The 12,970-nt window shown below is 50.4% G+C and overlaps 1 protein-coding gene and 1 long non-coding RNA gene across 5 annotated transcripts in view; one reads left to right on the top strand and one right to left on the bottom strand.

The window, feature by feature from the left end:
* TM9SF4 (transmembrane 9 superfamily member 4) overlaps positions 1 to 12,970 on the top strand; it is a 53,186-nt gene that overhangs the window by 37,235 nt on the left and 2,981 nt on the right. For all 4 annotated transcript variants that reach the window (XM_045444925.1, XM_045444927.1, XM_045444926.1 and 1 more), the window contains 8 exons: positions 1,790 to 1,922; positions 2,965 to 3,046; positions 3,142 to 3,217; positions 6,284 to 6,367; positions 7,913 to 8,088; positions 8,603 to 8,666; positions 9,957 to 10,076; positions 10,925 to 11,014. In XM_045444925.1, the coding sequence (XP_045300881.1) occupies positions 1,790 to 1,922; positions 2,965 to 3,046; positions 3,142 to 3,217; positions 6,284 to 6,367; positions 7,913 to 8,088; positions 8,603 to 8,666; positions 9,957 to 10,076; positions 10,925 to 11,014 (825 nt within the window). The remainder of the gene's footprint in view (positions 1 to 1,789; positions 1,923 to 2,964; positions 3,047 to 3,141; positions 3,218 to 6,283; positions 6,368 to 7,912; positions 8,089 to 8,602; positions 8,667 to 9,956; positions 10,077 to 10,924; positions 11,015 to 12,970) is intronic.
* On the bottom strand, positions 1,877 to 3,431 carry LOC123580325. Its single transcript, XR_006703250.1, has 3 exons — positions 3,363 to 3,431; positions 2,626 to 2,798; positions 1,877 to 1,983 (listed from the first exon to the last, which is right to left on the bottom strand). It is a non-coding gene; the product is annotated as an uncharacterized LOC123580325 (long non-coding RNA).

Genomic DNA, 12,970 nt, shown 5'->3' with positions numbered 1-12,970 from the left:
GGGGCACTTGGGTGGCTCAGGTGGTTAAGCATCCAACTTCGGCTTGGGTCATTATCTCACAGTTTGTGAGTTCAAGCCTCTCATCGGGCTCTGTGCTGACAGCTCAGAGCCTGGAGTCTGTTTCAAATTCTTTGTCTCCCTGTCTCTCTCTTCCCCTCCCCCTACTTGTGCTCGGTTGCTCTCTTTCAAGAATAAATAAACATTAAGAAAAAAAAAAAGTTTGGACCTTCAAATCAACTCAAGTGTTTTTTAGTATAATACTTACCATTGGCACGGTTGACCTGAGCTAAACACCTTTGCACCACCCAAGCAAGTATAAATTGGTAGTTTTCTGAAAAGTAACTAACCAGTCTATATACCATGAGCTATAAAATGATTTGCTTGCTTTGACCCAGTAATTCTTCTAGAATTTTCCTAAGGAAAACAAAAACACAAAGGCTTGGTCTAGAAATATTTATTATAGCTATATTTATAACTCGAATAAACTGGATATAGCCTGATATTCCATAATAATGGATTGGTTATGTTATGGTACAATTACACAATGAAAAATTGTGCAGACATTAAAATAGTAATGCAAGGAATATTTATTGGAAATGATGAAATGCTCATGATCAAACATCAACTGAAAATAACAAAGTATGCAGTAAATACAGTATGATTCCAATTCCATTGTTCAAAAATTATATATACATATGCACATATACATATATAAAGGGCTAAAGGAAATGTATCAAAACAATGGCATTGTTTTATGTCTTTCTGGGTTTTTAAAAACTTTTTTGACTGTTTACTTATGAGTTTTATATCTTTTGTGTAGTCTTTCTGGATTTTTAAAAAATTTTCTACTTTTTGTCCATTTGAATATCATGCCATATGCCAAAAAAATATTTTTTCACTTTTTTATTACACAAGAACACATAATTTTTTTAAGTGTATTTTGTGAGTGAGTGAGAGACAGCATGTGCATGTGCGAGCTGAGGAGGGAGGGAGGGAGAGAGAGGGAGAGAGGGAGAGAGAGAATGAGAGAGAGAGAGAATGAGAATCCCAAGCAGGCTCTCTACATTATTAGCGCAGAGCCCGATGTGGGGCTCAACTCAATGAACTGTGAGATCATGACCTGAGCCGAAATAAAGAGTTGGATACTTAACCAACTGAGCCATTCAGGCGCCCCACACATACTACTTTTATAATCAGGTAAAAAAAGCTGGCGGTTTAGGGGGTGGGGCACCTGGGTGGCTCAGTCAGTTAAGCATCCAACTTCGGCTCCAGTTATGATCTCACGGTTCATGGGTTCAAGCCCCGCATCAGGCTCTGTGTTGACAGCTCGGAGCCTAAAGCCTGCTTCGGATTCTGTGTCTCCCTCTCTCTCCCTGAAACCCCCACCCCCACCCCTCTGCTCACACTCTCTCTCTCAAAAATAAACATTAAAAAAAAAGCTAAAAAAAAAAATTGCTTCTAAATCTCACCACCCAAAACCCCTCAGAGTAAACATTTCATTGTGTTGATGTTTAAATTATTTTTTCATGCCCCAGGCATGTGGAATTTGGAGAGGAGGTTTGCCTTTTATGTAGCTGTCAGCCTCATATTTGTGCCCTCCTTTTCCATGTGACAGTTCTCTGGGAAGCACTATTTCATTTGCTTACACCCCTGTCAGAGTGGAGGCTGGTTGATACCTGAGGGACCCTCAGCCCTAGTCAGGTGGCATGGGTCCTTGGGGATGGTCCCTGCAGGAGCTGCCTCCTCTGAAGCCCAGGAAGCAGCCTCATTCTCTTACCCTTTCCTGCAGGAAGACACCATGGAAGAGTCTGGGTGGAAGCTGGTTCATGGTGATGTCTTCAGGCCCCCCCAGTACCCCATGATCCTCAGCTCCCTCCTGGGCTCAGGCATTCAGCTCTTCTGTATGATCCTCATAGTCATCTGTGAGTGGGCCTGGTGGGGCTGGGTGTGGGGTCCTGTCACCAGAGGAGCACAGGCCTGAGTCTGAGAGAGGAGTGGAGAAGGGGGGCATGTCAGCAACACAGGGCCAGACAGAGTCAGCCATCCCAGTGGGAAGGCTGGGTCCTCTCAGCACCAGGCTCTGGTGGTTTGATGCCCCTCAGAGTTTTCCAGCACTATTGATAGCCTACCACGCTCACTCCATCAGTGAAGCCGCACATCAGTGCTGTGACATCGGCCTCTCTCTACAGTCAGGCCTTAGTGACTAACACAAATCAGCAATGGCATTGGGAACGAAATCAGGTCTTTTCTCAGAGAACAGCCCAAAAAACCCTAATATATGGTAATTATAGACGGTTCTTAAGTCAGTCTGCCTAAATTTTTTTTTCCATTTTAACTATTTTTTGACGTATAACACTGTGTAAGTTTAAGGTAGACAACACAACAACTTGATATATGTATAGATTGTGAAATGATCACGACAATACATTTTGTTAACGTTCATCACCCCACGTAGGTACATAATTTTTTTTCTTTGATGAGAACTTTTAAGATCTAATCTCTCAGCAACTGATCTGCCTAAATTTGTATCTCAGCCTCATGCCTTTAATCTTTGTAACTTTGGATAAGTCACTTAACCTCTGCGAACGTGTTTTCTCATTTGAGAAATGGATAACCAGCCTCTACCTTGGAGGGCTGATAGGGCAGATTCAGTGAGCTGGCATTCATAATGCTGTCTGTCAGCTCAGTGCCTGGCTGGTTGCAAGTGCTCTGTGGGCTGGAAGCCACAGTTAAGATGTGTCCAGCCAAGGCCCAGTGCCACTGTGCCCCTCTGCATCGCAGCTGAGACCGGTCTTCCCCTGCAGAGAGGAAGGGAGTATGCTGTCAGGAAGGCCAAGGGAGAAGGGAGCCTCATTTAGCCTCATCTGCCCTGGGCCCTGTGTGCTATCCTGGGATGGGGGCTGGGGCCTGGGACCATAGCCATCAGCCACCCTGACTCTCTCTCTTCCCCCACTCCCTCCACAGTCGTGGCCATGCTCGGGATGCTGTCGCCCTCCAGCCGGGGAGCTCTCATGACCACGGCCTGCTTCCTCTTCATGTTCATGGGGTAGGTGTGTCTGAGCAGGCTCTGGGGCTGGCATAGGCTGCCTGCCCTTCAGCCAGCAAATCCCATTGGTGTGGATCCCTCCCATTTCCCTGCAGGGTGTTTGGTGGATTTTCTGCTGGCCGTCTGTACCGCACTCTAAAAGGCCATCGGTGGAAGAAAGGAGCCTTCTGTGTAAGTGTCCTAACCTCCTGCCAGTGTTGGTGTGGAGCCAAGAAGCTTCTTCTAGGCTCCTCAGCAGTGTAGGCAGTCTGTGGTGGGGGTTAGGACCAGAGGCAGAGCAGCAGAGTGATAGAGTTGGGGGGGGGGGGGTACTCACCTGAGGGTCAGGAACACTGGGCTGTCGCCACAGGCACCTTGAGACCTCCAAGGGCCTTTTGCCGCATCTGTAAGAAGAGAGGATTGAATTGAGGTGATTTTTAGCTTACACTGTCTGATGGCTCAAACAAGAGAAGAAATAGAAAATTCAGAATAACAGGATTTGGGCACCAAGCCTAGGTGTCAAAGTTTAAGGCCAGAAACTGACCACCAGGGCTGCTGAGAGAACATCCTGCGCCATGGAGCAAAGACAAGTACCCGCCAGGGGTAAAAGAGGCCTGGCCGTGGTGCTTCCAGCCTATCTTCTGGACTTTGTTGTCTCCATTTCCTCTTCGGGGAGAACAGGTCCTGCCCTTCTCTGTCCTCCTGGTGGTGAGGACAGTTCTTGGCAACAGAAAAGACCATAGAAACCCAGGAGGATGCCTGGGACTTGACCCTACCTCTCAGGGAGCCCTGAGCCCCCTCTCCCAGACAAGTGAGCCCCTCCAGGACCCAGGAACCCCCTGGTGCCAAACTCAGAGAAGCTTGTGGTCCCAGCTTTCTGAAACCCTTCTCTCTCTCTCTCTCTCTCTCTCTCTCTCTCTCTCTCTCTCTGTCGAAAGCCTCAGGGGAGCTCTAGCTGCGACACCCCTGGCACAAATTAAGCCCTCCCTGTAGAAGAGCTGTGAAGGGGACTGTTCTAGAAGGATCAAAGAAAGGTCCTAAATTCTTGATGCATTGAGTATTTTTCTCAGGCCACGATGTGCCAAGAACTGAGGACCTATGGAGGCGTGGAATCCGGCCCCACCTCCCCTGGTGCGGCTCTTCCTCCCACAGCACCCCCAGGACCTCCCTCAGCCAGCCCCACACCAAACCCAGCCTCTCTGCTCCGCACCTGGGCCTTGCGTCTGAGGGCACCATCATTCACCTGGACCCCCAGGCCAGACTGTTGCGTCACTTCCCAGCCTCCTGCTCCTTCCTACCCACCTCCTCTCGGGCAACAAGTGTTGAGAGTTTTCCTGCCAGACAGTCTGTGAATTCCCTCCCAGCTCTGGCTCTAGAACTCTTGCCCAGGTTTAGGATATCTTTGCCTCTCGCCCAGACCCTTGACTATCTTAGGCGCCCCTGGTGTCCCTGCAAGAGATGACCCTTCCCTGGGGCTCTGCCTCTGCCCATGTGCTACGGCCCACAGCGGTGCAGATACTCATCTGCCCTTCTCCAGCCTGTCTTCCCCTGTGCCCGGCCACACCACCCCCTCTCTCCTCCCACCTCATCCATAAGGTCTAGCTCCAGTGTCACCCTCTAGAAGCCTCCTCCTCCATTCTGACCTCTGTGTCCTCCTTGACACCCCAGAGGAGTCTGGGCAGAGCCTCATGCCTACAAATAGTGCCATGGAGCTAGTTCTCCATTTACGGGTCTGTCTGCCTCGCTGGAACCTTCCTGTTCTCACCCCTGGTACCTAGCACAGTGGCCATTCTGTAAATTTCGGCCAGGAGGGCAGATGAATGCCCTGCTGCACAGTGGTATGAAGCAGGAACACGCAACAAGGGAGGAAATGGCATTTGAAGTGGGCCTTGAGGAAGGTTTCAGGTGGGCGGAAGCAGCCAGCAGGGTGGTCTGGGGTTCTGGAATCTCCTAGTTCCCAGTCCTGGCTCTGTCCTTTCTCTTTCCCCATCTCCGGTGGCGGATGGTTGCACCTACCCCTCAGAGTTGTTGTGTGGATAGAGAAACTGAATGGAAGGCCCTTGGCACAGCATTAGCACTCAGGAGGCAGATACCCTGAGATGTTGATAACTCTGCTTGCATAACAGCACAAGGGCAGTGACCCGTTGTGGAGGGCGGGGAAGTGGGGCTATGGGCCTAAGATGAAATTGGCATTGGAGGTTGAGTGCCAGATTGCAGGGGGCCTCAGGCAATGTGGTCAGTGGCCCTCCTGGGTGCTTGGGCGGCCACAGCAGTAAAGAAGGCTCCTGTAGGCCCAGGGCTTTGGTTCCGTTTGCCTGGGCCCCAGTCCAAGAGATCTGAGTGGATGGTCTACAACGCAGTGGGTCAGGAGCTGGGACTCAGGTTACACTGCTTGTGTTTGAGCCTCTGATCCACCCTTAGCTGTGTGGAGTCAGCGTGTGTATTTAACATTGCTGGGCCTCAGTGCCCTCTTCTTTAAAAAGGGTAATGCTGGGGCGCCTGGGTGGCGCAGTCGGTTAAGCGTCCGACTTCAGCCAGGTCACAATCTCGCGGTCCGTGAGTTCGAGCCCCGCGTCGGGCTCTGGGCTGATGGCTCAGAGCCTGGAGCCTGTTTCCGATTCTGTGTCTCCCTCTCTCTCTGCCCCTCCCCCATTCATGCTCTGTCTCTCTCTGTCCCAAAAATAAATAAATGTTGAAAAAAAAATAAATAAAAATTAAAAAAAAATAAATAAAAATAAAAAGGGTAATGCTAATTATCCATCGAGGCAGGCATGTAGTGAGGAGTAGGTGAGAGGATGTGTTGTGAGGCCAGCACCCACCGCCCCTAAGATTCAAAGCTTATCCACCACACTAGGCTGTTTGGGTGAGGCCCGGACATAGGTGTTTTATAAAAGTTTTATTCATTCATTCCTAGGGAGTTGCATTCATTGCAACTAGGGAGCTGCCATTCCTGTTCAGCAAATGTGTATTGAGCAGCTACTGTGTTCTAAGGATTGGGAGCAGCTCAGTGGGCAGGGGGAGCTCCTGAGGAGCTTCCAGTCTCGGGGATAGGCAGACATTGACCAGGTAACAATACATATTCACAGACTGGGACGAGGGCAGGGGAAGGGCAGTTGAGGGAATGTTTTCTGGAAGGAATGGTCCTTGAGCTGAGTCCTGAGGGACAAGGAGGGTTGAGGGCCTCTAGTCTGGGGACCCCACTGGAACGGGTGGCAGATCCCTAGTTGCAACCCCCAACTTGGTCTCCCTTGCTTCCAGACGGCAACGCTGTACCCTGGTGTGGTTTTTGGCATCTGCTTCGTTTTGAATTGCTTCATCTGGGGAAAGCACTCATCAGGAGCAGTAAGTAAGGGAGGGCCGGCTATGCTCGGTCCCACTCCCACAGGTCACTTCCTGCTGTTCCCTTCCCTTTTCTGAGTCCCCAGCATTCTGTTCCCAGTCCCAGGGGCTGTGGACGAGCTGGGGTTTCCCCAGCCCTGCCCGTCCGGCTGCCCATACTCCAGCCCTGGCCTTCTTGTGGGCTCTTGCAGACAGCTGGCCAGAGCTCACTTCTCTAAAGGGAGATTTCCACAGTCCAGGGGCCAGCTGGGGAATCTCCCGTTGCCTCGTCCAAGGGAACGTTGCCTGCTGTGGGTTTATTAGGTCAGTATCCCAAACAAGGCTCTCCGCCTGTCCCTGTCCCGCAACACCAGCCCCCGCGGGTTGTCCTGCCCTCAGAGCGGGGACCCTGCCAGCCCCGGCCATTGGTAGTAACTTGTGCGGGACTCCTGGAGTAGGATTGCAGACTCAGCTGGGGGTGGGTTTTGGTCCTGTGGCAGGATTGCAGTGGAGGAGGAGGGCAGGCGTTTGCCATCCTGGCCTCAGTGGCGAGAGCCGCCTCCCCTCCACCTGCAGGTGCCCATTGACCAGAGGTCCTTGGGTGAGGCTGGGAGTCCGGGGTGCCGGCGGACTGGCTTCTCTGCAGCGGTTGGGGAAGCCGCCCTCAGGAAAGACAGAGTCATGTTCATCCTCTCACTTCCTCTTTTATACCTGTGTTCCTTCTCTCTTTCAACATTTTCCTCCCAGTTAGTTACCAACTGCTCATTATAAATACTCATTGTAGAAATTTTGGAAAGTACAGAGAAGTTGTAGTATATTTTTGCAGTCTTTTCAGCTATATTTAAAATAGAATGATATAACTTTAAAATTGCAATGTAACAGCAGGCATTTATATTGTGCTTACATTGGAATAAGTACTGTTCTCAACACTTTGTATATATTAATTCACTTCTTCCAGTTTGCATGACTCTTGTAACAACATAATACTGTGTAGAACAGGATAAAGAAGAAAATGAAAAATCACTTATAATCCCTACATCCCACCTGAGGAAGTACTGTCAACTTTTCAGCATAGGCCTCTGTAGGCACATATACATATAAATACTGGGATGTTTCTATTAAAATGGAGTCCTATACATACAGTTTTATAACCTGCTTTTTTGGCTTCATAGTGTATTACGGTGTTTCGTTTTAACAAAATTGGGAACACACAATTTGCGCACTTTTGTTTTTTCCCTTTTGTCTTCGGTTAACATACCACATAATTCTTCATCCTGGCCTCTTCACCTCCCCATTATGTTCTTGCTTCCTGCCTCCTCCCTGGATGACGAGCCCCTCTGGGATGCCGGGGCTCCTTCTTTAAGGTCCTCAAGCTGCCCTCCATGTTTCCTCAGGGCTGGATCAGCCCCAGGAGGTTCTGGCCAGGAGCCCTGTGGGGGATGTGTCTGCAGGATCTTCTCCGTTGTGGTGGCCTTCCTTCCGTGGGACCCATTAGGTCCCCCTCCTCCCTGCATAGCCCCTGGCCTGAGCTTCAGGGCCTTGTGGGGCCTCACGGTGCTGTGCCCGCAGGTACCCTTCCCCACCATGGTGGCCCTGCTGTGCATGTGGTTCGGGATCTCCCTGCCCCTTGTCTACCTGGGCTACTACTTCGGCTTCCGCAAGCAGCCATATGACAACCCTGTGCGCACCAACCAGATTCCCCGGCAGATCCCCGAACAGCGGTGGTACATGAACCGATTTGTTGGGTGAGTCTCTGGCAGGGGTGAGGCCAGGGAATTCTAGAGTGGGCAAGGCGGACACTGCCCTGAGCCATTTCCTTAGAACGTGGAACAGGGTACCCTCCCCTGGGATGTTGTGCCTGGTATTTTGCAGCTCCAACAGGCTCTCGTAGACTTCGTGAAAGCTTAACTCGACGCCACATTAAGGAGACCAAGTTGTAACCAGACTTGGTGTTGGCCTAAGAACCCCCAGGATAGGGAAGGGAGGGATGGAAAAGTGCAGATGAGACAGGGGAAGACCATCACTTAGATCTAGGCAAGTTATGCCACCTCTCTGTACCTCACTTTCCCCATCTATAAAATGAGGAGATTGATGCCCAGCTTGCCTCTCTCTCAGGAGGCTGTCATGGTCCAAAAAGTAGGCCAGAGAATTAGAACCACCACACCTGTGTGAGCACCATCCCTCATGCTACCTGGGAGGAGCCCGGATGCCCAGTGGCCCGGCTCTCCCAGCGGTGTTAACCCTCCCCTTCTACCGTAGCATTCTCATGGCTGGGATCCTGCCCTTCGGTGCCATGTTCATCGAGCTCTTCTTCATTTTCAGTGTGAGTACTGCTTCTCCCCGGGGCTAGGTCAGCCCCAGGAGGTTGGTAGGGTGCTCCCCCGCCCCTCCACACACAACCTTCACCCCTACTAGCCTCGTCCCTGTCCCTCCACTTACGTGCTCTGCCTCTTCCCACCTGAGAGATTTCAGACAGGCCCATTTATGCTCTCAGGGTGTCCACTCCTGCCCCTCAGATGGCTTGGAAGGATAAATGAGATAGGCCATTGTATATGGGGTCTGGTGTGTGGGAAGTGCTCAGTAAATAGAAGCTGTGTCAGTAATATGGCAGCCAGTCTCCACCATGACTAACATCATGGCATCTGATTTGATTTCCAGGTCCCTATACATCTTTTTACCTGTTATACTCTGAGCTCTCAGGAAAGCGGGAGGAGTGATTCCTAATTCTCAGGATTGTTGTGAGGCTAGAATGTGACAATGTCTATAAAAGGCACAGGGCTTGGCACTCAAGCAGAGCTTGTTAAGTAGTAGCTGTTGGGATGATGTGACTCCTGCCCAGGCTTGCCAAGATGGAAGTTGGCAGAAGGGCTCTTTAGAGCCATCTGCACCTGGCTGAGCCAGCTCGGCACTCTGCACCTAGAGTGCCTTGCGCCAAATCTATACTGGGCCAGCATCCGCTGCCCTGGAGTGGTCCAGCCCCTCCCTGCTGATATACTGGCCCAGCATCTGCTGCTCTGGAATGGTCCAGCCCCTCCCTGCTGAGACCCCCTTGCCCACCTAGCCCTGCCTAGGAAAAGGGTCAGAGGATGGGTTGGCTGCCCCCCAGAGGGGGTACCTTACTCTTTTTGTGTGACCCTGGGCCAATCGCCAGCCTCTCTGAGCCTTGACTTCCTCATCCATGAATGGCCACGCTTTCATAGGCTTATATCTGGAGATGCACATAAAGCATGTAGCACCTTGTCTGGCACACAGTAGGCTGCCCGTAAGTGGTGGTGGCTGCTGTGTAATTTTGATTTGGGTGGGATTCATTATTTTCCACAAGTTGTCAAGTTCAGGCTGGGGCCCACCCATTGCAGGATCAGCCATGCCGCAGCTCCTCCCTGAGAGCAGCCTGGCTCCCCCTGTGCTCCAGGGAGGAAGGGCCAGTCAGACCCACATGCGAGGCCTACAGGCCCCAATGGTATCATGATGGTGTCTCCATTCCTGTCCTGATGGCAGGTGGTGTGCCAGTTGGAACTGAGGGTGGCTTTTCGAGAACAGGCAGTATGTGCCAAGGGAAGGGGTCGCTGGGTGGAGGCAGGCTAGCTGAAGGCCAGCTGTGATGTGTCCACAGGCAATCTGGGAGAATCAGTTCTATTACCTTTTTGGCTTCCTGTTCCTTGTCTTCATCATCCTGGTGGTGTCGTGTTCACAAATCAGCATCGTCATGGTGTACTTCCAGCTCTGTGCAGAGGTGAGGGGAATGGGGCCAAGAGTTGGGGGTGAGGAAAGCTGGGTCTGGACTGGATGGGTCATGAAGCTGTCTGGGTTTCCCATGTGGGCCCCCCTCCTCTGGCTATGAGGTCTTAGGCAAGTACATCACTTCACTTAGCTGAACCCCCATTTATTCAGCTGTAGACTGGATTTAAGAATCCCTACCTCACAACATAGTCACATGGAGTAGTCACTGCGACTTGACAGAAGGACACTTAGATTTGTCAGTACAGAGTCCACTCCAGTAGTGGTTTCTCCAGTAGCTGAGGCAGATGGGACGACCTTCCCTCCCTCTGCAGACTAGCTCTTGGTGGAGCCCCTTGGGAAGGGCTCTGGGACAAACAGCCTGAGCTGAATCCCTGGCTCCTCCATTAGAAGCCCTGGTTGGGCAGTTGGTTAACCTCTCTGTGTCTTCTGTTCCTCATCATGTGACAGGATAGCAAGAGGGCCTGACTCAGCTACTACAAGGAGTAGATGAGCTGATTCATGTATAACATTTAGAATGGTGTCTGGCCTGCAGCAAGCATTTGCTCAAGAAATGTTAGTTGTTGTTACTACTGCTCTTTTGCTGTGGTCCTTGTTGATTTTTTTTTTTAATTGAGGTATCACGTATGCAGAATAAAGTTCACCGATTTTAGTCTACAGTTCAGTGAATTTTTAGAAATGCATATGGTTGTGTAACCATGATCACAGTCAAGATAGAAAACATTCCCATTACCCCAAATATTACTGTTCTTATCTAGGGTCTTTAGCCCCTCAGGCAACCATAAAACTTGGGGAAGAGAGATTGTGCCTAGAGACAATAACTCTGCTCTGTTTCCTCCTCAGGATTACCGCTGGTGGTGGAGGAATTTCCTAGTCTCCGGGGGATCTGCGTTCTACGTCCTTGTCTATGCCATCTTTTATTTTGTTAACAAGGTACTGCCCTGTGTGAGGGAGCCCCCAGCCCTTTCAGGGCAGGTTGGTGGAGACGAGGGTGCTGGGGGAACACCCAAGTGTCTGAGTCTTTCCCACCAACAGTGGGAAGAACCAAAGTCATTGTGTTCTAGAACATGCTGCCTTTTAGGACAGAGAGAATCTGTGTTCTGTGTGTTTGGGAGACAAAAGCCTTCAGGATAAGTGGCACAATATTGCATGCGAAATCTGTGAGATACAGCCAAAGCAGAACTTAAAGGAAATCTCTCACCTTACAGCACTGTTCACAGGAAATTGGAGACACTGATAATGAGGTACTTAGCTCAAACTAAGAAAGAAAGAGCAAGAACATGAAAGAACAAAGAAGGTAGATGAGAAGAGTTAATGAGGATAAAAGCAGAACATTCCGAAATAGGCTTTGGCGCCCAAATTTAGGAACTCGGGTTCACCCACTGGTGGCATAGAAGGACACAAGCAGATCCCCACTTGCCATAGTGGTTTTGGTAGGTCTGTGCATGACACATAAGCCAGATGGATGGGCCACTGAGAGGAGTTTGGGCTCACTGTGGTGGACCCCTCCCTTCCAAGGCTACCACTGAAGACGGCCTCACCCGCTGTGCCTCAGGTCTCCAGAATCCAAAAACAGGCAGAGTCCTCTCTGCTTGCAACCAGGGTGTCCTCCCAAACCAGAGTCACAGGTCAGTTGGTGGAGGCTTAGAACGCCCTTTGGCCAAATCGTCGGGTTGGAAAGAACTGTGTGGATCATCCTGTGGTACTCCACCCCCGCTTCCGGTTTGCCGACTGTGCCCCTCTTTTCCAGAGATCCCCGCAAGTAACCATGTAGTTCAGGGGTCAGCAAACTATAGTGCGTGCGCCAGTGAGCCTGTTTCTGTAAATAAAGTTTTATTGGAACACAGCCATGCTTGTTCACTTACATATTGTCTATGGCTGCTTTCACACTATAGTGGCAGTATTGAGTAGTTGTGACAGAGGCCACATGGCCTGCGAAACCTAAACTATGTATTATCTGGCTTTTGAAGAAAAAGCTTGCTGACCCCTGCTCTAGCACCTCCAGTGACAGAAGACATTCCCTCCTGGCATTCTCAGTCTCTTTGGTTAGCTCCTGTCATTATCAAAGTCTTCCTTGATTCACACTGGAATCCATCACCCTGTAACTTCCATCTTCAGGCCATCCTCTTATTCCTGGAATCATCCAGAAGAAATCTAATTTCCCTCCTCTATAGCCCGTATTCATCAGAACTTTTGAGCGGAAAGTGACCAAAACTCATTTCCAACTGGCTTAAGCAAAAAGAGAATGTATTGACTGGTATAACTTGGGAAGTTTGAGAAGCTGGAGTTCTAGCTTCAGGCATGGTTAGATCCAGCATTTCAAATGGTGCTCCACATCCATTCCTCAGCTCTGTGTGTATTCTTGGCTTTAATCTGCATGCAGGATCTTGCCTCAAAGTGGAAAGATGCCAGTGGCAGCCCTAGAGCTAAAAGAACATCTTTCCTCTACCGTCAAGTTACCAGTCCCGGGGAAGATGCTCATTGGCCTGGGTTACATGCCATCCCTCACTGCTCTTCAGGTCCCATGGGATGGCGTCCTCTGATCGACCTGCTTAGGTTCTGTGTTAAAACTGACAGCCCCAGCAGGGCCACGGAGTAAAGGAGTGGGTACCCCAAAATACTGGGAAGATGGAAGATGGGAGACAGTGTTGGGCAAATGAAACCTAGCTACAGGGCCTCCTAGACTGCCCCCGGGGTCATATCATGATCTCCTTTTCTTCTTCCCTGTGCCCCAGTCTTTCTTCTCTGCTCTAAAAACCTCCACCCCAGCCCCAGATCCTGTCTGTAAAATGACAGCCTTGGCCGGCCTGAATTCTAGGGGCCTTTCCAGGTTTGCCTATTTGCCTTGTACCTTTCCTGGTTTTGCCACTGGGTTTACCTACCACTGTC

This window comes from Leopardus geoffroyi, chromosome A3 (assembly GCF_018350155.1).
Source record: "Leopardus geoffroyi isolate Oge1 chromosome A3, O.geoffroyi_Oge1_pat1.0, whole genome shotgun sequence".
NCBI lineage: Eukaryota > Metazoa > Chordata > Mammalia > Carnivora > Felidae > Leopardus > Leopardus geoffroyi.
Note: the sequence above shows the minus strand (reverse complement) of the source record. Positions and strands in the feature narration are given on the sequence as shown.